The sequence below is a fragment of the Aulonocara sp. 'chitande type north' Nkhata Bay genome, linkage group LG16, assembly GCF_057382095.1.
Source record: "Aulonocara sp. 'chitande type north' Nkhata Bay isolate Kocher_YH1m ecotype deep benthic linkage group LG16, A_spYH_male_GT1.1, whole genome shotgun sequence".
NCBI lineage: Eukaryota > Metazoa > Chordata > Actinopteri > Cichliformes > Cichlidae > Aulonocara > Aulonocara sp. 'chitande type north' Nkhata Bay.
Genome location: NC_141359.1, coordinates 40,962,519 through 40,984,957, shown reverse-complemented (window position 1 = coordinate 40,984,957; position 22,439 = coordinate 40,962,519). Strand labels below are relative to the sequence as shown.

General features: G+C 42.9%; 1 protein-coding gene across 1 annotated transcript in view; it reads left to right on the top strand.

Moving 5' to 3' along the window:
* The window catches only part of LOC147312152 (titin-like), a 175,449-nt gene that overhangs the window by 45,736 nt on the left and 107,274 nt on the right, over positions 1-22,439 (top strand). The window contains exons 69-106 of the mRNA XM_086267313.1: positions 11-292; positions 454-732; positions 2,660-2,950; positions 3,249-3,536; positions 3,740-3,856; positions 3,951-4,233; positions 4,377-4,560; positions 5,335-5,415; positions 5,545-5,812; positions 6,114-6,323; positions 7,425-7,502; positions 7,584-7,610; positions 7,989-8,045; positions 8,125-8,169; positions 9,127-9,195; positions 9,543-9,614; positions 9,794-9,865; positions 10,343-10,570; positions 11,460-11,546; positions 11,696-11,785; positions 11,976-12,713; positions 12,882-12,959; positions 13,052-13,117; positions 13,295-14,515; positions 14,852-14,941; positions 15,125-15,220; positions 15,416-15,511; positions 15,704-15,781; positions 15,989-16,063; positions 16,249-16,338; positions 16,833-16,868; positions 17,058-19,070; positions 19,531-19,581; positions 19,960-20,358; positions 20,444-20,722; positions 21,283-21,552; positions 21,641-21,780; positions 22,258-22,384. Coding sequence (XP_086123439.1) covers positions 11-292; positions 454-732; positions 2,660-2,950; positions 3,249-3,536; positions 3,740-3,856; positions 3,951-4,233; positions 4,377-4,560; positions 5,335-5,415; positions 5,545-5,812; positions 6,114-6,323; positions 7,425-7,502; positions 7,584-7,610; positions 7,989-8,045; positions 8,125-8,169; positions 9,127-9,195; positions 9,543-9,614; positions 9,794-9,865; positions 10,343-10,570; positions 11,460-11,546; positions 11,696-11,785; positions 11,976-12,713; positions 12,882-12,959; positions 13,052-13,117; positions 13,295-14,515; positions 14,852-14,941; positions 15,125-15,220; positions 15,416-15,511; positions 15,704-15,781; positions 15,989-16,063; positions 16,249-16,338; positions 16,833-16,868; positions 17,058-19,070; positions 19,531-19,581; positions 19,960-20,358; positions 20,444-20,722; positions 21,283-21,552; positions 21,641-21,780; positions 22,258-22,384 — 9,051 coding nt within the window. The remainder of the gene's footprint in view (positions 1-10; positions 293-453; positions 733-2,659; positions 2,951-3,248; positions 3,537-3,739; positions 3,857-3,950; positions 4,234-4,376; positions 4,561-5,334; positions 5,416-5,544; positions 5,813-6,113; positions 6,324-7,424; positions 7,503-7,583; positions 7,611-7,988; positions 8,046-8,124; positions 8,170-9,126; positions 9,196-9,542; positions 9,615-9,793; positions 9,866-10,342; positions 10,571-11,459; positions 11,547-11,695; positions 11,786-11,975; positions 12,714-12,881; positions 12,960-13,051; positions 13,118-13,294; positions 14,516-14,851; positions 14,942-15,124; positions 15,221-15,415; positions 15,512-15,703; positions 15,782-15,988; positions 16,064-16,248; positions 16,339-16,832; positions 16,869-17,057; positions 19,071-19,530; positions 19,582-19,959; positions 20,359-20,443; positions 20,723-21,282; positions 21,553-21,640; positions 21,781-22,257; positions 22,385-22,439) is intronic.

Genomic DNA, 22,439 nt, shown 5'->3' with positions numbered 1-22,439 from the left:
CCCCTCTCAGAGCCAGTCCACTTTGTGAAGAGGCTGAGGGACATTTCCATTGAAAAGAACAAGCCTCTGAGGCTCGAGGTCGCATATGCTGGAACCCCAACTGTAAATGTAACCTGGGAAAAGGATGGTAAACTCATCCAAGCCTCTTATCTGCACAATATGATCACCACAGACACCTCTTGCATCCTGGAGGTTCTGAACTCTGAAAGGATGGAGGCAGCTGGTAGATACTATTGTGAGATAGACAATGGAGCTGGAAGTGACAAATGTGAAGCACAAGTTACAATCCTAGGTAAAATGATTGGTTGTGCATGTAAATGTGGATCCCTCTGTTTTTCTTATGGTGACTTATGACCATACATTCATTAATTTGGCCATTTTTTTAAACACATTTTTCATTTGTATGTTTACACATCTGTACTTAAACTAAACCACCCTGATGTCACACTTTAGAACCACCATACTTTGTTGACAAGCTGGAGCCAGTGGAGGTAACTATGGGTGAGGCGGTGACCTTAGAGTGCAGGATTGCAGGAACTCCTGTGATCTCTGTCGCCTGGTTTAAAGAGGATGGAAAGCTGCGCAAGTCCAACAGTTGCTCAATGGACTTTGCAGATGGCGTTGCCACTTTGCAACTGTTCAAATCTACCAAGTCTGATCACGGTGAATATATCTGCAAGGCCGAGAACCGGGTTGGTTCAGCCTCCACCAGCTGTAGCGTGACTGTGAAAGGTGATGCTCACGTTCACTACTTCATTTTTCTACATTAATGAAGAATGAATGAAGCCTGGTGTGACTGTCAATATTTTAAAGACATTTTTCGAGCTGTTTTGTTGAGTTACGAGGAATCTTAAAAGTCAGCAGCAAGCTTTAATCCAGGTTCATATTTAGAGGTTTCCCACCTTTCAGACAGTCAAAGGAGCTTGCAAAGAAAAGCGTCTGGACTTCTTTAAGTTGCTTGAAGACATTTCAGCTCTCATCCGAGAAGCTTCTTCAGTTCTAAGGTCAAATGGTGAAGAGTCCCAGATATAAACCTAGTGGGAGTTTCCCCCCACAGAGGGACAAAAGGACCCCCTGATGATCCTCTAATCGCCTGAGCCAAGGTGTGAAACTGGGTGTGGGTCCCAATCAGCCAGAGTTTCGGGTGTGTTCATTGTGAAACCTGGCTCCACCTTATCATGCGAATTCCTGAGGTCAGATGGCCCAGGATGTGAGTGGGCGTTAAGGCGTCTGGGGAGGGATCTCAAAACTGGATTATAGATGGCAGAGAGTTGGTGTCGTAAGCCCCGCCTCTGTTCAAAGATGGTCGCTCACAGTGGACATAGATGCTTCTTTCACTCCTCTTTCAAACCACCTTGGCTCAGGCGATTAGAGGATCATCAGGGGGTCCTTTTGTCCCTCTGTGGGGGGAAACTCCCACTAGGTTTATATCTGGGACTCTCCACCATTTGAACTTAGAACTGAAGAAGCTTCTCGGATGAGAGGTGAAACGTCTTCAAGTAACTTAAAGAAGTCCAGACGCTTTTCTTTCCAAGCTCCTTTGACTACGATGACCTGGATGCCTGAGAACCTTCACAGACATACACCTTTCAGACAAGTACTGCAAAAGAGCAGCCGGGACCCGCTGTTGTTTAGGAACACAGTATTTAGTCATCGAGGTCTAAAAACTGATCTTAGTTTATCTCCAATATTTCATAACCTCCATCACCTATTATTATTAGATGGCAGCATAACAGGGGAAGCGTGAACCAAACCATTGTTTCTCAGAACCAGCTTGCCTGGCATGATGTTGAGACTGAAGATATACTTGAAACACTCAGAGGACAATTCCCATGTTTATGTAACATGAGTAAGTGAATAATTCATAGATGCCAGTCATGTCAGAAAAGGTGGTGCACGAACCGACACGTTTCCTTTGTCTGATTCCCAGATATCCTTCTAATTACTGATGCTGTTGAATGTAGCTGTTTCCTGTGGTCTGCGGACCAAATGCACCTACATTTCCCGAGGTTCAGATTGCAGCACAGAGATTGGCCCTTGGCTGTGGCTTCACCTAAACTGTGGGACATTAGACACTCTCAAAACCCACCTGAAAACCCTCTTATTCTCTTTTAAACCAGAATAAGTTCTGATTACTTTTGTGCTATTTCTTACTCAGATCTTCTCGATTTATATTTACTTTCTTAAATTCTGTTGTCTTTCGTCATCTTTTTATGCCATTTGACTTTTCTTTTAGATGTTCAGCACTTTGGTGACCAGCTGTTGTTTTAAAAGTGCTATGGAAATAAATTTGACGTCCTGTGATCTTGTGCTTGCCAGGAATAACCAGGATGATATTTTAGGGTGTTTTCAGTGGCTGGCTCTGCATTTTGTAGGTCTTGAAATAAGGATTTACTAAGCTTTGAGAGATGCCTGAAACCAACGCTGTAGTGGTCAGATAATGGTCTTTTTCATAGACAGGAGATTTTTGGTCAGAATCTCTGATGTTTAGTATTTCTTTGCTTTTGTGTTGTTTGTATGTTGTCTCGTGTGCTGTGCCAGACTGTTTTCCTGAAGCTGTGGTAAAGGCCCAGTGGCCTGAACTCTTAAATTGGAATCTCAAACGTCCAATGCCACTGCATGGCATGATTTTCGTTCTTATTTTCTTCCCCACTAACAGAGCGCAAAGTTCCTCCAAACTTCACCAGGAAGCCTTCGGAGTCCATGGTGGATTCAGTGGGTAAGACCGTAAAGATCGAGGGCCGCGTGTCCGGCTCTCAACCTCTGACCGTCTCCTGGTACAAGGACAACAGTGAGATCCGCGCCTCGGACAAATATGATATCAGCTTCAAAAACAACATGGCCGTGCTGTGTGTCAGAGGCTCCACGGGCTCTGACGGTGGTGTTTACACCTGCGAGGCCTCCAATGAAGCTGGCAAAGCTTCTTGTAACGTTTCTCTCACAGTAACAGGTAGGACTCTGTCATTTAGGGTTTGATCCTTTTCATCCATGCAGCTAAAGCTGATGTGACTCTACAGGATGTTCTTATGGCACTAAAGATTAAAACCTGACACTTTCATTGTATTAAAGTAATGTTTGGGTAATATTTTACTATATTTGGGTAAAATTATGACTGTTTTCAGAATGAAATACAGTGACTTGTTTTGCTAGCATCCATCCAGATTTTGGATGAGCTTCAGTTGAACAGTTCACTGTTTGAAAGGTGAGTATTTGTAGTCATCCTGTCGGTTCTTGCACCACTTCTCCAGAGACTGGCCAGGCTCCCAAATTTGATGTTCCTCTGGAACCAGTGACTGTGGGTGAAGGGGAGAAGCTGAGCCTCCAGTGCCACGTCACCGGCTTTACTCCAATAACCATCCAGTGGATGAAGGACAGGAGAGAGCTCGTGTCCAGCGGAAACACCAAAATCTCATTTGTTGGTGGAACGGCCAATCTGGAGATCAGCCAGGTGTCAAAGACGGATGCTGGAGATTACCTGTGCAAGGCCAGCAATGCAAATGGCACTGACTTCTGCAAGTCTAAAGTCACTGTAAAAGGTAATCAATCTGTGGTTCCAGTTTTGTGTAATGAACACATCTTGTCTCTCCACTGCACGGTGGAAAAAGTTTACTGCAGTGACGCTAAACCAACATTACTACAAAACTTTGTTTTTAAAGTAGTTTTATGAGAAATGCAGTGTTTATTTCTTTCTGCTGGTTATGTGTTTCACAACATTTAACTCTCTTTCAAATCCTTTCAGATAAAGGTGCCAAGGCCACACCCGCTGAGGCTGCTGCCCCGGCTGCAGCCGCCCCGGTCAAAAGGCTCGACAATCTGTTCTTCATCGAGGAACCCCAAAATGTTTCTGTCACAGAGAGTAAGCACGAGGAGCCAAGGCTCTTTTTGCTTTCATTCATTATCTCTAGAGGTTTCCATTTTGAACTAACTTTGTGTATTTCTGATTTTGGCAGAGGGTACTGCAACCTTTATCGCCAAGATTGGAGGTGACCCAATCCCCAGTGTGAAGTGGATGAAGGGCAAATGGAGACAGATCACCCCCGGTGGTCGAATCTCCATTGAGCACAAGGGCCAGGATGCCAAACTGCAGATCAGAGAAGTGACCAAGTCTGATTCTGGTCATTACAGATGTGTTGCCACCAACAAACATGGAGAAATTGAGAGTGGCGCTGATATGGAGGTGACCAAAAAGGAGGACATGGGAGAAGTGGGAGACTTAAGAACGAGGCTCAAGAAGTAAGGCATTAAGATATGGTGGCAGTGTGAAATTCTTTTCTGTGCAATGACTCTTTTATCAAAGCCTAAAGGAAACAGAAGAGCAAACATCTGGGAGATATCTGCTGCAGAGAAAAATCTGATCGTGTATTTTCTATTTTCAGGACTCCTTCCAAGCAGAAGAGTCCCAAGAAAGAAGAAGAGGTCAACATTGTAGAGCTGCTTAGAGGTCACGACCCCAAAGACTATGAGAGGATCCTGCGGGAACATGGAATCCATGACTACCGTGCCATCCTGCAGGCCGTGGAGTTCCTGAAGAAGGAGAAGGAGATGGAGACTGGAAGAGCGGTAAGACAGAAAGTGTCAGCACAGATGACCGGACATCGTCCCACATAGCTGTGCGAGAAAGCAGCAGAATTAATATCACGGTTCAGCTTTACAATCTGTGAGCAGGAAGGATGGAGACAAAAACTTTACCTCTAAATTCCACCAAATAAAGGGCCAAATGGCCCTCAAGTCTCTGGACTGGTAACACACTTCTGGGGTCTCCAACATTTTGGCTTAGCTGTGGAGCAGATAACATTTTACCAACTTTAGTCTGCAAAGACTCACTACCAGCAGCTTCTTAGTGTGAGTATTTGGTCCCATATTTAAACTAAAACCTACTTTGGGCTTCTCCAAAAGTTGATTGTGTTCACCTGGACGTAGCATTTTGTGGGAGAAACGTTTCGTCACAGGTGACTTCTTCAGTCTCAGCTGACTGCAGCTTTCAATCTTATAAACACGGGCTTATACTTTGGGGCTTCTTAGTTTGAGTTGAGAGCAGCTGAACATAGTTGATGCAGACAAATAAGGCAGAAAAACAGGCATTTTACATACACTTCTCCTTTCCAGAGAGAAATTTGGACATGGCGAACATGATCTCTCCATATTTTTGCTACCAAGCCAACTTTATCTGTAAAGCTTTAAAACAGCAAGTGCTGACCAAAGAGCCGAGAACAGAATAATGCAAAGTTAAACAAATTAATAATAATAATAAAAAAAAGCACGAATGAATACCATGGAAACATGGAAAACGTTCACTGAAGCGACTCTCACAGACTCGCCTCTGTCCTGCTGCAGGAGGTCGAGCGTGGGGCACGAGTCGAAGAAGAGGACATGGCCCGACTCATCGAGCAGCTAGAGGGACGCGTCAGCATGGAGGTAAAAGCACCATCTGATTATGAGGCCATTAAAAAAGAAACACATCGTGTTTCAGTATATAATACAGATAATCAATGATTTGACAATACACAACTTCAGACGTTGATGAAACGGGTTTTTCTTGCTCAGCCCGTCTCTGTGATGGAGGACATCACTGACCAAACCATCACGGAGAACCAGAGCGCCACCTTTGAGTGCCAGATTAAGATCAACTACCCAGAGATCACGCTCACCTGGTACAAAGGCACCCAGAAACTGGACAACAGCGAAAAGTACGACATCAGCAGCGTGGGGGACCGCCATTATCTGAAAATCAAGAACTGCCAGGTCAAAGATCAGGGCAACTACCGCGTGGTGTGCGGTCCTCACATCTCCAACGCCAAACTGACGGTCACAGGTAAGAGTCCCGATGTCTGTCTCTGTGTGTCTGTAACACGTCCTCACGTCCAGCTCTTCCATTTTATTATCAGGAGCTGCTCGTAAGACAGGTAAGAAGGATGAGTCCAAACTAACACGACTCAGACTGACCTCTTTGAACCTGAAGGTTCTCCTCTACCTTTGATTGTGTGTTTGTTTCTGTGTCTTTTATACTGAATCTGATTTTAGTCCAAAGAGGAGTCTTAACACTTAACTGTGACATCAGATCTTCACATTTAAAATGCATATTTCGGAGGCTCACTCTTATTGTCTGGTTCTAGTCGATCAAATTCAGTTCACTAAAAGCATCCGAAGCATCGAGGTCAACGAACGCCACTCTGCCACCTTCGAGTGCGAGTTGTCCTTCGACAACGCTACCGTCACGTGGTACAAAGACTCGTGGGAGCTTAAAGAAAGCCCAAAATATAACTTCAGGACTGAAAGCCGACGGCACTTTATGACAATCCACAACGTAACTGCAGAGGACGAAGGTTTGTTACACGGCCAAGTTACTGTTTCCTCCGGAGACACTTTTCTAATAACTAGACCGAAGTTTAGCTGTTTGAGTAGTATGCATCATCTTATAGATTAACATCTGGTTTTAATGGTGCACAATAAAAGCATTAAAAAATAAAAGTATTCTATTCATGTCATTGAATGCATTTAGCCGGTTTAGCTGAAACTTTTACTAACTCACACGACAAACAGCAGCTGAATATCTCTAAGCTAAAAAGATGTTACTGGGCGCTTGAAGGGGGCGTTTTCTGCTGTTCCAGAGATTCATAGTAAACACAAAGTTCTTACTGTTTCCAGCACCTTTTGGTATTTTATCAGTTTTATTTATACAGCACCAAAACACATCAACAGTGACCTGAAGGCGCTTTATATCGTAAAGTAGACAGAAAAACCCAACAATCATATGAATGCTTTTAGGGAGAGGGGCAGTAAAAACGTAAAAGATCTGAAATTATTTTTAAGCGGACAGAAGATAAACTGATGATAAAGTAAGAAATAATTGAGAATTTTTAGGAGGGGGCTAGATCCCCTGTAAAATGATTTTTGGTACATGAAAAACTAATCGGACCAAAAGAAGACATGTCTGCTAACCTGGCAGCGTTCTGCCTCAGCTGCACAGACTCAATGCAAAGATGTGAAATCCGAGTAAAGGTGCGGTCACGCCAGCATCGTTTAGTGGATCCTCTGAACCCTGCTGCTCATCGACCCGCCGTCGTGTTACAGCCGAGTCGCTGCCAGAGTTCAGAGCAGCACGTGCACTTTCATTTAGCTTCTTAAACCTTGAGCTTTACTCAGTAATCAGTTTTTATTTTTATTTTTTGAATGAACCGAACAGGATACCGTCGAATAACAAAACTAGCCAGCGACCATATTTGTGTACCAGCAGTGGTGTAGCATATATGACTTGTCCTTGATTAGCTCTGTGAAACAAATTTAACTTCACCTGGACATTACTGCAGTGCTGACGTTTAGAGAGGATTAGCTGGGCTCTCTGGTGTGACCGGCCTTTACCGCGATCTCTTCTGTAAGTGTCTGAGGAACAGTTTGGCCTGAACTCCGTGATGTTTCCCCACCAGGCGTGTACTCGGTGATTGCTCGCCTGGAGCCACTGGGAGAAGCTCGAAGCACAGCCGAGCTTTACCTGTCAGGCAAAGGTGTGTACGTTTTTACACATTACTGACAGCAGCGTGATGTCAGCAGCTACAATAACGCTTCTGTACTTTGTCCTTTCACAGAAATTGAGTTAGGGAGGGTTCCTCAGGGTGAGTATCTTAAAAAGTGCAGCAAATAAACGACAGTAAACCTGAACACGTCTTCACCTGCAAACTCAGACACAAGTTTACAATTTTACAACACGGTCGAGGTCGCACTGGTCATTTCACCGACACCATTTTCACAAGAATCACGGCTCATCTATTTGCGAGGCTCCTTGACGTCTCATTGGTTTGCGCAGTACAGCCGACCACTGCCAACAAGGCTTTCACTGTGACTGTGACTGTGGGGTTTCAGTGCATCATCTTACACGTCACTGTGATTTCAGTCATACCGAACAAGTGTTAAGTTTTACTGTCAGAACATAAAAACAACAATAATAATAGTAATAATAATAGTAATCAAAGTGTTTGTGGCTGAACCTTCAGATGTCCCCGACACAGCCGTTCGTGTGTCAGAGGCAGCGTCTATGCTCGTGTGCAGAGGTGAGTCTGGTTCAAACTGATCAGGATTTCAGTGACTCTGCTCGTTTCTGTCATTTACACGATTGTTTTCTGCCACAAGATTCCTCCGAGTTTGATCACTTTGAGGAGAGAACAGAAGTGAGAGGTACAGCAGTCGCCACTCCCCAAGATCAGCTCTAACCGCCGTAATCTCTACAGTTTGCGTGACGAAACTTTCTGCATTAAACCGTTTTCTTTAACCGTCATCACCCTCAAGTCCATCATCATCATAACCATCATCATCTTCATCACCTTCTTCCTCCTACTTTAACCTTCATCCTGAGTAACTGTGTGCTTGTTTTAAGCGTCATCTGTACACGACCCGTTATAATATCCCAAATATAATTCAGCTTCATTATCTGAGCTGTGCAGACGACGGTCACGTCAGTGTCTAAGAATCACTTTTCAAATTAATCCTGATATGACGAGATTTAAAATCCAGCCAGTTTAAAGATGTACAGTTCTTTTATTTTATTGTAGTAAAGAATTACAAGTTTCTGACTATACTTATGATTTTTATCACGTTGTTTTCTGAATTACAAAAATGTCAACATTCCTGTTGTAAAATCTGATTTATTATATTCTCATTATGGTTTTGGTTGCATCTCAGACTTCGCTGCTCAGATTTTAAAAATAAAAATGAGGTTTTCAATAAATAAACAGTAAGTCTGATTTTTGTAAAGCTAAACTTAAAATTGGACTATCTCACCTCAAATTCAGAACTTTGATAAATTAACAGTATTTTCAGGATTGTGGAGTTTCATCTGAAATATTTAAAGGTTTCACGACCTGATCGTCGTCTGCTCAAACATAAACTGTTCACTGATCTGACGTCTAACGGCGAATATCTTTCCGTGGTCACTTTATGAAGTGTAATGACTGTTAACGTGCTGTGGACGTGTTATTGTCTGAACTGCTCATCGGTGCGGCCCACACCCGTCTTCCTGTTTCCCCTGTTATCGTGTTTCGTTGTGTTTTTAGCAGCTTTGGATACTCGACGACCTGCAGCAGCTTTCACGTGTCAGTCGTTCTTTTTCTGAGTTTACATTTTTTTCCTCACCAGAAGAGAAAAAGCCTGCAGAAGAAACTGTTGAGTGGACTGAGGTCGAGGGCAGAGGAGAACTCCCTGAAGGTATAACTGCAAATGTTCTGGCTGTTCATAAAGCTCGGAGCTGAAATATAATGAGGCGCTGCCAATCAGCTGACTGTTATGTTTGTCTGCCCACTTAAATTCCACTTAAATGCTTCAAACACCAACTGCTGCTTACAGAAGCTGTTCTTCTCCTCAGGTGTTACTTCTATGATCCTGCATGTTACCTGTTTTTGTCATGTTTTTGTCTCATCTCTCTGCAGTTATTCTGTTCTTGCCTTCATGCTCTTATTAACCTTCACTGGAGCTTTCCATGCAGTAGATCTGGCAGAGTAGACGGTAGAGCTTTGCTGAAGTAGTTTTAATGTGACCTTTCTTGATCTTTCAAGTTCCTGAGATTCACAGGATGCCAGAGGAGAAACCCTCTGAGCCTGAAGCTCCGCCTCCACCTCTGGTCAAAGGTATCTACAAATGTCTGTTCTTTATATTCTTCTTCGTGTGGTGTTTGTCTTGTTGGTATGTCACATCTTTTCTTTTTTATTTCCATTCTTTATTGTTTTCCTAAATTAATAATAAGAAAGAAACCTTGATGTTCAGTTTAATGTGGTGAGAAATTGAAATGAATGATGATGTTTTAAAGTACCTGAAGCAAAGAAGCTACAGCCTGAAGCCCCTGCTCCACCTCAGAGAGAGGAACGTCCAGCTCCAGAAGGTAATGTTCATGATGCAGTGAGTCACTAAAAATGTCTTATTTTATGTGCTTGTGGGTCTTTATTGGCTCACGTTCTCAACTGTTTATGTAAATGATGCGAATTACAAATCTTTACCAGAAAGCATCATACTTTTACACAAACTTCAGGAAATCTCATGATATATTATATTGGATACATACACTATATTTAAAACTTTAGTCAGGTTTTTGTAGCACAAACTCACCAACTTTAGCATGAATATGAAATTCAAACTATTCACAATTATGCTCTCAAGATCTTTCAGATTTAATGAGTATTTTTTAGGCTTTTTTTGTCTCTTTAATTGTTGTGTGAAGTATTTTCTTGCTTTCTTACAATGCGTAAATAGCATTGAGTTCTTGCTGTCAGGTTTTATGTGTCTCCTCTTTGCCCCAAGCTCTTACAACTCTGTGGTTCCTGTGTTAAATGATGGTAATATTTCTCTGTTAACCTTGAAGAACCAGTAGTCTTCACCCAACCTGAACCTTACCCACCCAAACCAGCAACACCAAAACTGGTTCATTCAGAACCTGAAGTGAAACCCGTGAAACCAGTGGTGCCTAAGCCTGAAGTGGAACCCGTGAAACCAGTGGTACCTAAGCCTGAAGTGGCTCAAATTAAGCCTGAGCTCCAAGAACCAAAAGCTGTCCCCACTAAGAAAACGCCAGAGGCCTTAAAACCAAAAGGTAATGTAATGAACACTTTGTTTTTCTGATGTTCAAATGGAAAGTCATTACATCCCAAGTTCTTCTAGTTTTGTTTCATGTTGCTGTGACCTAAGTGTGCACTTCTTAACATGTTCATATATGTCATGGATGTCCTTTGCTGCTAACCTCTTGATCTTTAAGCATTAACACTGTCTATAGTGTGGACCACACGTGGTGTTTGGAGTGTTTGAATATAGCCTTTAAAAAAGACATTGCTTTGGTGTATAAATAACAAATCTAACAAATTTTGATCATGAAAATACATCTATGGTAAGTAAAAGAATAAACATTCAAACATATAAATGCTGTGCAAAGTGCCAGCTGTAGACAAACTAGCAGAAGCCACAATTCAGCCAGTCTCTACAATGATTACTTCAACAAAGACTGACGCTAGCAGAACAAAACCGTGGTTCAGAGGGTTGGGAAGCTCATCTGTAACCGGAAAGTTGCCGGTTCGATCCCCCAGCTCTCTCTGTCCTGGTCGTTGTGTCCTTGGGCAAGACACTTCACCTACCGCCTACTGGTGTTGGCCAGAGGGGCCGATGGAGCGATATGGCAGCCTCACTTCTGTCAGTCTGCCCCAGGGCAGCTGTGGCTACAACTGTAGCTGCCTCCACCAGTGTGTGAGAGTGAGAGTGAATGAATAGTGGAATTGTGCGCTATATAAATCCAATCCATTATTAAAAGGTAATGAAGGGACATGTTTTTCATGTGTGACACTAACTCTCTTTACAACAAACAAGGCTCAGCTGTGTATTTAATGTACTGTGACTGTGTCTTTCTCTAAGCACTCGATCGAGTGTTGACGCCACCGTGGTTACCAGAAGGTTACTGAACATATACACTGTATGCATTTTTTCCTTTAAAGTACCAAAACCACCAAAGTCAGAAGAACCTGTACTTCACCCAAGTGCAGTCCTTGCTTCTCCATCATTGGAACATCTTCCAACTGAAGGTATAGATTGTTAACCAAAGTCGTGTTGCTTCTTTTTCTCTAATATCATCTTTCCTACTTTGACTTCACTCATTAAGAATGTATCTTTGATTCCATATGAATCTTAATTGTTAGCTGTTGGATAAAAAAATACACAATCTTCTCTTAAGTGCAAGAAACACCAAGACCAGAACAACCTGTACCTCAACCATCTGCACCCAAAGTTACTCCACAAAAAGTTGAAGATGTCCCAGTTAAAGGTACTACAAAGAGTTTGTTGAAAAGCTGCTGTGTTGTGCCGGTTTCTTTTATACTTGTTAGTATAACTTTTGCTTTTCTGAAATATCTTACATGAATATCTTTCAGCATGCTAAGCACTCGTTAGAGTGTGACTACAAATTTTTGGTATTAAAAAAAAAAAATTAAATATTAAATAAATCTTCTTTTAAGTTGCTTTAGAATCAAAGATACACGAACCTCCAAGAAAACCATATTTGCTGGCTGATAAACATCAGCAGGAAGTAACTGAACCAAGGGACCTGGAAACTCCAGAAAAAATCAAGGCTCCTGAGGTTCCTGAAGCACCAAAGAAGGTTCCTGAAGCACCAAAGAAGGTTCCTGAAGCAACAAAGAAGGTTGCTGAAGCACCAAAGAAGGTTCCTGAAGCACCAAAGAAGGTTGCTGAAGCACCAAAGAAGGTTCCTGAAGCAACAAAGAAGGCTACAGAGGAACCAAGGAAGCTTCCTGAAGAACCAAAGAAGGTTCCTGAAGCACCAAAGAAGGCTACAGAGGAACCGAGGAAGCTTCCTGAAGAACCAAAGAAGGTTCCTGAAGAACCAAAAAAGGTTCCTGAAGAACCAAAGAAGGTTCCTGAAAAAACAAAAAAGGTTCCTGAAGAACCAAAGAAGGTTCCTGAAAAAACAAAAAAGGTTCCTGAAGAACCAAAGAAGGTTCCTGAAGCACCTAAAAAGCCTCCCAAGGAACCAAAGAAGCTTCCTGAAGAACCAGTTCCAGAAACACTGAAGAAAGTTCCAGAAGTAGCAAAAACAGCTGTGGTAGAACCACAGAAAGTTCCAACAGCACAGGTTATAGAACGATCAGCAGAGCCAGTGAAAGATCTAGAAGTGTCAGCAGAACCACAACATTTGGAAACACCAATACAACAACCGCAGGCCAAAAAGTCTGAAGGTAGATATGTCTGTCAATACCATTTGGTTGGTCTTATAACCACTTACTAGTAACTCATCTTGACCTATTAACACAATAAGTTGGTCTTGTTGAAATGCCGTAAGCTTTCTTCAAAGATTTTGTTATGATTTGTGTGTTGACTGTTCACTGTTTGTTACTTCATATCAGTCATCCAAACAGTCAAACAAAGGGGGATACCAACAGCTCTAGCTAAACCACAGCTGGAGGCGAGTACACCAGTCAAAGGTATGCTTTGACTTTGAAAGGTTCCCCGTGGATATTCAGCATTTTTATGAATTCCTTAGAACATGACTAGATACGTTTGCTTCTATAATCAGATGAGATCGTTGCTTCTGGAAAAGTAGAAGACAAGCCAAAGGCCATAGAAATCCCTCAGCAGAGAGGTAGAAATTCATAATACTTTTAAAATAGTTGTAAAATAAGGGTCGTAGTTGAATATGTACCACACTAAAGTTTGTATTTTTGTGTCTTGGTGGTGTGTATGTGTCGTGTTTTCTTCTTGGCCACCGCTCCATGGTGCATTTCTTCAATCTTGGGTAATATCTTAAAATTTATCCCAGTTCCTCTGAAGACTCATCTGAAGCCAACAGCTGAGGTTGAAGGCAGAAAGGAGTGTCCTGCAGAAAAAGGTGTTGAAGAAAGGACTTCCCTTACAGAAGCTGACTACAGGAAACAGGAAGTCGACACATATGAAGAAGGAGTCAACGAGTCAACTGCAAGAGAAGAAACCATTTTGAAAACTGAGATAATGGAACAAATTGAAAAGACAAAGGAGGTGGTTTCTGTATCATACAGAGAAGATCGTCAGGTAGAGATTATAGAGCAATGGAAAACAGATTATGAGGCTGAACAACTGGAGTGGACTGGACCTTACAAACCTGAGAAAATAGAGAAAGAAATGTCTCAGTGGTCTGCTTCTCCAACTCTAAAGGGGTCTGCCCATTCTCCTGCAGAACAAGATGTTGCACCTCCACCTGAAATGTCTCATCTTTTGCAGAAAAAGGTTTCTTCTCCTGATGTTGGTGTTACATCAGAAAAAGAGGCTTACAAGAAGAAAGAGCAGGCCGAAGAGGCTGGCCTTCCTACTGCGTATTTACAGACAAGAGTTACTGAATCATTATATCATGAAGAAATTCAAGACTCTGCAATAGAGGAACTTAAGTCTAAAAAGGTCACCACATCAAAGAAGCCGAGAGCTCTTACAGAAGTAATTTGTTTGAAGCAAGATGGGTCTGTTGAAGGTAAAGCAGATGTTCCCCAAACCACTCTTTCTCACCCTGCAGCAGTTTCTCCTACAATGGTATCTTCAAGTCAAGACATGGTGAAAACTCCTAAAACTTCCATAAATGTATGTGATGAAGATATTCTACCTCTGGACAAGCCAAGTCTTCTATCAGAAGATGCATCGATTAAACAAAGTAGGGATGGATCACGTTTTGTTACAGATCAGATTCCTTCACCCGAGGAGAGACGCTGTTCGGAGGAAGACATTTCTCCAGCAAAGAAGTCTGTTCTGCCAACCAAACACAGCTCCCCTACACTCTCTGAGGCAGTTTTTGGCCTAATAGAAGATCTGTCCCTTGAAGAAGACACTCCTGTCAAGAAACCTATTCCTTCTGTGCCTGCTCCAGTAAAAACATCTCAAGTTCAGCAAATCTCTCCATCTTTGAGAGTTTCTGAGGAAGCAAACAACTCTGCAACTGAAGCTACACCAACAAGAGCAGATGACAAGAAAGCAAAGAAGCCAACACAGAAGACTGACCAACAGGCTCTTGATACAGGTATCTGAGCCACACAGGCTCCACGATCGCCTCTCTTAAACTTTACTTTCACTAATATCTTGTACTCATCGTGGTTAACAAGAAAACCTTAGTCCATATTAAGCTGATCTTTTTAATGACGATTTGAGGCAGTCTTGGTCTGTTAACCTCTTTTACTGCTGGGATTTTGTTTTCATTCATCATCTTCATTCTTCAGCCTTCATCCACATCTTTATCTCTGTCGCTGTTTCAGCCTGTTTATGATGTTTGCAGAAATGTGCCTGAAATATCTGTGTCTAGTCTTGGCTGACTGTGCTGCTGTCTCGGTTGTGACCTTGACATCTTGTATTCCTAAAGTGCCTCCTCCTGAGGAGAAGAAACCATCTCTCCCAGCACCAAAGCCTTCACCTACTCCTCCTCGTGAGCAGAAGGGGGCTCCCCCTGCAGGTAGCCTGTTCAGTTTGTTCCTCATCTTTGCTGAATCTTAATGGGCCAAACTTTTTCTAATCTTCATCTCTATTTGTTTGTCCCTTCTGTCTAAGTCATCTTCAGATTTCCATGTTTATTTTTTGTTTTATGTACTTACTGTGAGTCAGTTTGTCGTGACCTTGGCATCTTGTATTCTTAAAGAATCTCCCCGAGAGGAGAAGAAACCATCTGCACCAGCACCAAAGCCTTCACCTCCTGCTCCCCCTGCTCCTGAGCAGAAGGTGGCTCCCCCTGCAGGTAGCCTGTTTAGTTTGCATGTTCCTCATCTTTGCTGACTCTTCATGAGTTGACCTTTTTTGTCTTTGATTTTTTGTATTCTTCCTCTCTAAGTTGTTGGATTTTTTTAAAATTAATGCGTGTATTATGCGTAAGTTTGCACTGACCAAGCTTATGGCTTCTTGGTCGTGACCTTGGCATCTTGTATTCTTAAAGTATCTCCCCCAGAGGAGAAGAAACCATCTGCACCAGCACCAAAGCCTTCACCTCCTGCTCCCCCTGCTCCTGTACAGAAAGTTGCTCCTCCTGCAGGTAGTTTCTTCGCTCACTTTTGTTATTGTTGTAAATGTTGTCTTTCTGTTTGGTTTCATTTGGTGGGTGACAATCGCCTCATGTTTGCTTTAACTTCACTGGCTGACTGTTGTTAGTCCTCTCTGGTGTCTCTACTGACCACATGGCAATCTTGGTCATGATCTTGGCATCTTCTATTATTATTTCCTTCAGAGGAAAAGAAACCATCTTCTCCAGCGCCGAAGCCTTCGGCTCCTGCTGCTCCTGCAGCCAAAGTTGCTCCTCCTGCAGGTACTTCTGTTACACCTCTGTTTGTTATTATAAAAAATTCTCCATGTTGTCTTATTCTGTTTCTGTTTGAGTTACTGTTATCTTTGTTGCCCATGTAAACTTTTCTTCCATCTTAACATCTTTATATTGTTCTCTGTCTGTTCCAATTTGTTGCTACTTTCGTGTCTTCTCTCTTGGTCGTAACCGTTGATATTTTGTACTTCTAAGTGTCTCCTCCTGAGGAAAAGAAGGTGCCTCCACCAACAACCAAGCCAACAGCAGAGAGAGTGGGTCCCCCCGCAGGTAGTTTCCACTGCTTATCATTAATCTTACTGACTGTTCTGTTTGTCCTGCCTTTGAGAAATCTGTTGGGTCTTAACAACAGTGAATTCTGTAGTTTTATACGTTTCGTTCATCTGTTTGTCAGTTGGTTGTTGCTTGTTGACCAGATCTTTGCCAGTGATTTAATCATGTTGGCGTTCTTGTAGCTGAAGTTGCATCGTTGGAGAAGGAAGCTCCTGCACCAGCCGTAAAGGCTGAACCAGCTCCTGTATCAAAGGAAATCTCGCCGCCTGAAGGTAACATCTGTTCTTTCATGTATGCTCCTCTCTTATGTTTGTCTTCTACTTTGAAGCATTTTTAATGGCACAGCTTCAATCTTCATACCAAACATATTTACCTTTTCTTTTAAAATGTGTTTCCTGTTTACATCTGTTGGTCTGTTTCTATACACAACAGTTCACTACCACACTTTGATCCAATTCACTTCTTTAATATTAACACAATTTGCTGAATGAAGCCAAATGACCTTATAAAGGATGTTTAAACATCTGGGGGCATCATGTTTGCAGTAATAAAACGTGTTAAACAGCTGATGAACTTCCTGCTTCTTCTTAAAGCTCACTGTCTCTATTTCTGCAAAGTATTCTGCTGAAAGCTCAAAGCAGTAAAACAACCCCAAACACAGCTGCATGCCTCAAACAAATGAACCATCTTTGGCTTTGACTGAGCCTTTTGTCTAACTCTGTTTGCATTGTTTGTACTTATAATGATTTTATATAATTTTTTGCAGACAAGGAACCAGTGTCAGCACCTGGACCAACAAAAGGTATGCAAAACCTTTTTATTTCAAAGAAACAAAGCACAACCTGCTTCAATTTTTTGTAGCCTTTTAGGATATTTTAGTTTCATCTACATGTGTAAGTGTGATTCTGTGTTATACTGTAGAAAATATTTTATTATTTTCTGTGTTATTATGGTGATATTATAAAAGGTGCATTTGCTGCCCAAACCACAGTGCCGTCTCTTAAGCAAAAGGGTAAGATTCCTGTTCAGGAGGCAAAAACACCCGAATCACCTAAGCTGAAGAGTAAGTTCACCAGAATACCGAAAGAGAAAGAACCAGAACCAGAGGTCATTAAGCTGAAGAAGGTTCCAGTGAAACCTCCAGAGCCAGAGAAACAAGTCGTAACTCATAAGGCAGAAGTGACGAGGCATCACGATCCAGAGCTAGCAGTTCATGGGCTTCATGACAGAGACGATCGAGAGATAATCACACTTGGTAGAACTGAACGAGTATTCACTGCAGATGAGGAAACTATTGAGTTAAGCCATTTTGAGGAAATGGAAAGCCTTACAGTTGTGCATAAACCAGAACCTGGCAAATGGACAAGAACCTTAAAACCTCAGAAAGACGAGGCACCGGAGGAGCCGCATGTCGCAAAGAAGAAAATAACTAAATTGCCAAAAGCAGATGAGCAAAAAGAATCAGTGAAACTAAAACCATTTGAAACATTTGGGAAACAAGATGCTGAATTACAAGCAATCAAACTAAAAAAGGTGCCACCTAAACCAAAGGAGCCTGAAAAGGAAGTCATAACTCATAAAGTTGAAGTGACAAGGCATTATGATGCAGAATTAACAGTCCAGAAACTTCGTGATAGAGAGGATCGAGAGTTAGTAACAGTTGAGAGAAAGGAACGAGTTTTCACAGCAGCTGAAGAGACATCTGAACTCAGCTTTGCAGAGGAACCTGAAAAACTGGAGGCAGAAGATGAGAAATCAAGATGGGTAAGAGCCCCAAAAGCACCAAAAGAAGAGGAACCAGAGTCAGATTTAAATAAAAAGAAAATAAAAAAATTACCAAAGAAGGACGAGGACCAGGAAGTAGTTACACTGAAGCCATTTCAAAAACCCCAAAAACAAGAAGCAGCTGAACCTCCGAAGGCTGAGACAGAAGCTGAGGCAAAAACAGATACTGAGCGGAGTCCTTACATGAGAGGTGAGCTGCCACGAAGAGATCAACCTGCTGCTGCTGTAAAACACCAGAAAGATGATGACGATGCTCCACTGATGAATGACAATGCATCTCCACATATCAACAAAGACCAAAAGGAAATCCCACATAAGAAAAAGGTTGATCAAGTACCCAAAGATGTAGAAACTACAGCGGCTGAAAAGCTCCGCAGAAAACCTAAAATTATTTCTACACCTGATAAAGAGAAAGAGCAGGTTGTGTTGAAACCATTCACTAAAATCACCAAGCCTGAAGAAAAGCCAGAAAAAGCATCAGAAGAGAAGAAGAAGCCTTTGGACACAAAGGTACCCAGTCAAGCAACTAAAGAGCCGAAGGAACAACTTAAGAAAGCTGAAAAGACTGTAACGCCTAAAAAAGACAACGAAACACCTCAGGAGAAGGAGAAACCAGCTGAGAAGCCCAGTCCTCCAAGTCAGAAAGAAGAAGAGAGACCGAGTCCTCCAAAGCAAACCGATATCCTGAAGAAAAGTCCAGAAATCAAAAAGACTCCTTCACCCAAAGCCAAGATAAGTCAAGATAAGCCTGAAGAGGAAAAGCCCCTCAAACCTATTGAGCAGCTGAAGAAGGTTGAACTAAAAAAGACCCCATCACCCAAGATAGAGAAAATAAAGCCAAGTGAAGTGGAGCAAATTCCCATCGAGAAGAAGCCAAGTGGTGAAAAAGTCAAAAGGATTCCCAAGACTGTTTCGCCAAAAGACTCCACTGAAACCGTGACCCTCAAAAAGGTGCCCAAGAAGCCCTCACCAGAGGGGCCCTCAGAAAGGCCTGATACAGGGCGGATCCCTCTGGTGAAGGAGATCTCTCCTGGAGCTGTGGAGATGAAGCGGGTGACAACCCAGCCAGAGGAGGAGGTATGTGAAGAGGAGGGTGAAAAAATGGTAGCCGACGAAGATGAGGAGGTCTGGGACTGGGAGCTGGTTCCACCGGAAGACTGGGAAGGTGAAGGGGTGGATGGGGCGCTGGAGACTCCAGGCATGCCCGGCGCCAAGAGAGGTGAGGTGAAGGCCGGTGAACTCGTCCAGCTGATGACTCTGGAATCGCCTCATCCCATTTCAGACGATTCATCTAATCTTCATTACATCCAATTTTACGTTACATTATATATTTGTTCATCTGTTTGTCTGTCTGCTCATTGCCCATCCATCCTTTGTGATGTTTTTAAGTGGTCATCATCTTAAATCCGTCCTCAGTTGTGTCATCAGTCATTCGATGCTCATCTTCATCACTGTTTTTATTATTCACTGCAACAGTTTTTCCGTTTCCATCTCACCTTCATCCTCGTCACTGAACTTTTTTTTTTTACATGTGTGTAATTTGATGTTCAGCTGTGATCTGGATACGATCTTGAATCTTGGCTGTTAGTTTTGTTAACATCTTTATCTTGGTTTGTGTTGGAGACTAGGATGAGCTCTTGCAGTGAAGCTTAAAACTTGTCCTACTCTTTCTTGCTCAGATGGAAAACCAACAGAAGAGCCCGCGAAAGGCCGAGGTCGAGGATTTGGGGGTGAGAGCTCACTAACATTAGATCTCATCAGCACAAACCATTCGGCACTTTCATTTGCTTCATACACACTTGTAAAGCCAAAGTTGTTTTTTTGTGTGTGTCTTTAGAACAAAACCAAAAATATATTTTATGTTACAATTTTAATTTTGAGTTCAAAGCTCGTTTCTGACTGACAGCTGTGTCTGTGTATCGTCGTGAGCATAAATCTAAAGCTTTTTTGTCCTGTGGGATTCGTTGTTTGTGTCGAATATGTTTATTCTTCACAGTAGGTTTAAGTCACAGTAGGTAGCTCACAGTTTCAAAGTAAGCTGCTGTCTAATTCGTCACTTGCCCCAACATCTGAATCAACAAGAGGAGTTTTTGTGTCTGATGTTGCAGTGAGACAAACTCCATCTCCTGGTGAAGGAGGCAGGGGCCGGGGTCTAAAGCCAGGTGGAAAAGGCCCATCACCTCCCGAGGACCCATTTGGAGGATTCAAGCTCAAACCTGTCCAGCTGAAGTTCATTAAGAAGCTTAAGGACATTGTGCTGCAGGAAGCTGAGTCCATCGGCTCCTCCGCGGTGTTCGAGTGCGAGGTCTCGCCTTCCACGGCCATCACTTCGTGGATGAAAGATGACAGCAACTTGCGTGAGAGCCCCAAGCACAAGTTTACATCTGATGGCAAAGATCGCAAGTTGCACATTATTGATGTGCAACTATCTGACACTGGAGAATACACGTGTGTGGCTAAGAATGCGGGCAAGGAAATAACATGCACAGCCAAGTTAATTGTTGAAGGTAAACGATTGTTTTAATCCAACATCAATTTTTAAAAACTTATTTGACATTCATGAAAACACTTTTAATCACCTTTTTCCCACAGAGCTGCCTGTGAAATGGTTGAAGGAACTGGAACCAGAGACAACATGCATTAAGGGTCAGCCAATGTACCTCACCTGTGAGCTGAACAAAGAACGGGACGTCATTTGGAAACGTAACGGTCAGGTTCTGAAAACAAAGGCTGGAAAAGTGGCTGTTAATGTAATTGGCATGCAGCATGCTGTGACCATCCAGAACTCCACCGATGAAGATGGCGGCGCCTACACCTGTGAGGTCGATGGACAAGAGGACGTCAAGACTACAACTAACGTCAAAGTTATTGGTAAGAAGTCTGCAGAGCATGGTAGCAATGAAACAAGATAAATACAGTCATTGTGCCGTCCATCGTTCAGGGTGAGTCCACCTACAAGCTGGATTGGTCCCAGGCTGAAACTGTCCCCCAGCAGTTAAAAACCAATATGAAGGGCAGCGACTATGAACAGTAGAGCTTGTATTTATGCACCATTTAAGGCCTAAGTTGATCCCTGTTTGAGTTGCCTTATGCTGCACCAAAGAAAACAGACCATGGCACAACCAAAATTACTGTGACGGTGTGCAGTCTCATTGTTCTGGCAAAGATGGCTGCTCAAAGACGGGAATCCGTCGCCATCTTTAATATGACCTTGATGCATCAAGATGGCAATAAAGCTGCACTAGGACGGCGTCAGTCTGCACACTCAAGCTCTCTTGCAGCCAATCTACCAATCCAGTGAACCAAAGATTTTCCCTAGTTACACAGAAGTCGTTGTCATATTTCCTTAGTGTGACTGAGGCATAAGAGTGTGTCTTGTTGAGCAGTTTTCCACTGTAGGAACAAATATAATGTGAACCCTTCCTCCTCAGAAACCATCAAAGACTGGCTGGTGAAGCCTCTGAGAGACCAGCATGTGAAACCAAAGGCAAAGGCCACCTTCAAGTGTGAGCTGTTCAAGGACACGCCCAACTGGAAGTGGTTCAAAGGAGAAAACGAGCTTACTCCCTCTGACAAGGTCGAGATCAATAAAGATGGAAAGGACATGACGCTCAGCATCAATAACTGCCAGCCTGATGATGTATCAGACTACACCATCCAGGTGGAGGATCGCAGATATACAGCCAAGCTGACACTTGGAGGTTGGTGTATCCACGTTGGGGAAGCATGAGGACCACGCTTTTCCAATTGCAAAGATTTCTAACTCTAACTTTCTTTGGGTGCTTTCAGAGCGTGAGGCTGAGATCCTGAAGCCACTCTCCAGTGTGGAGGTGGTTGAGAAGGAAGAGGCCAACTTTGACTCTGAGATATCAGAGGACGATGTGGCCGGTGAATGGAAGCTGAAAGGCCAGGTGTTGACTAGATCTCCGGTAAGATATTTAACAATGCTTTGTCTCAGAGTAAATTATTGGAGATAAATATCTGAATTTCAGGAGCGGCACCACGCCTCCAAACATGCTCCGTCCAGTTCTCATCTATATAGGTTCCCCCAGTTCACCAAGCTGTTCCTTCTCGTTTCCGTGCCCCACCCTCCCTCCGCTTTTCAAGTCTTCACTTCTATTTAGTGCACGGGGATCTGCCAGGAGCCGTCGGCTCTTTGAGGCCTTCCCCAAACCGCAGCTCAGTTCATGTCCAAGCGTCACCTTTACCTACTAATGTGCTGTCAAACCTAAAATGAGGACGTGGGCCCAGCTAGTGAGATAGCAGCTAAACGTGAGCTCGTCGCAGGACTCAGGCCACTCGAAACCACAAATGAGAGGATCATATACTTCTGTGCTGTAGTAAATTTAGTAGGGTTTATAGAAATGTGAATAGGGAAGTAGCACTCATGCCTCTTTGTTTTGCAGACCTGTGACATTAAAGCTGAGGGCAAAAAACGTTTCCTCACACTGAAAAACGTGCAGCTGGATCAGGCTGGTGAAGTGACATACCAGGCCCTGAACGCCGTCACCAGCGCTATGCTCACCGTCAAAGGTACGGATTTACCAAAGACAAAAATTCCCCTGTTGTAACCTGCTGCATTTTGTTG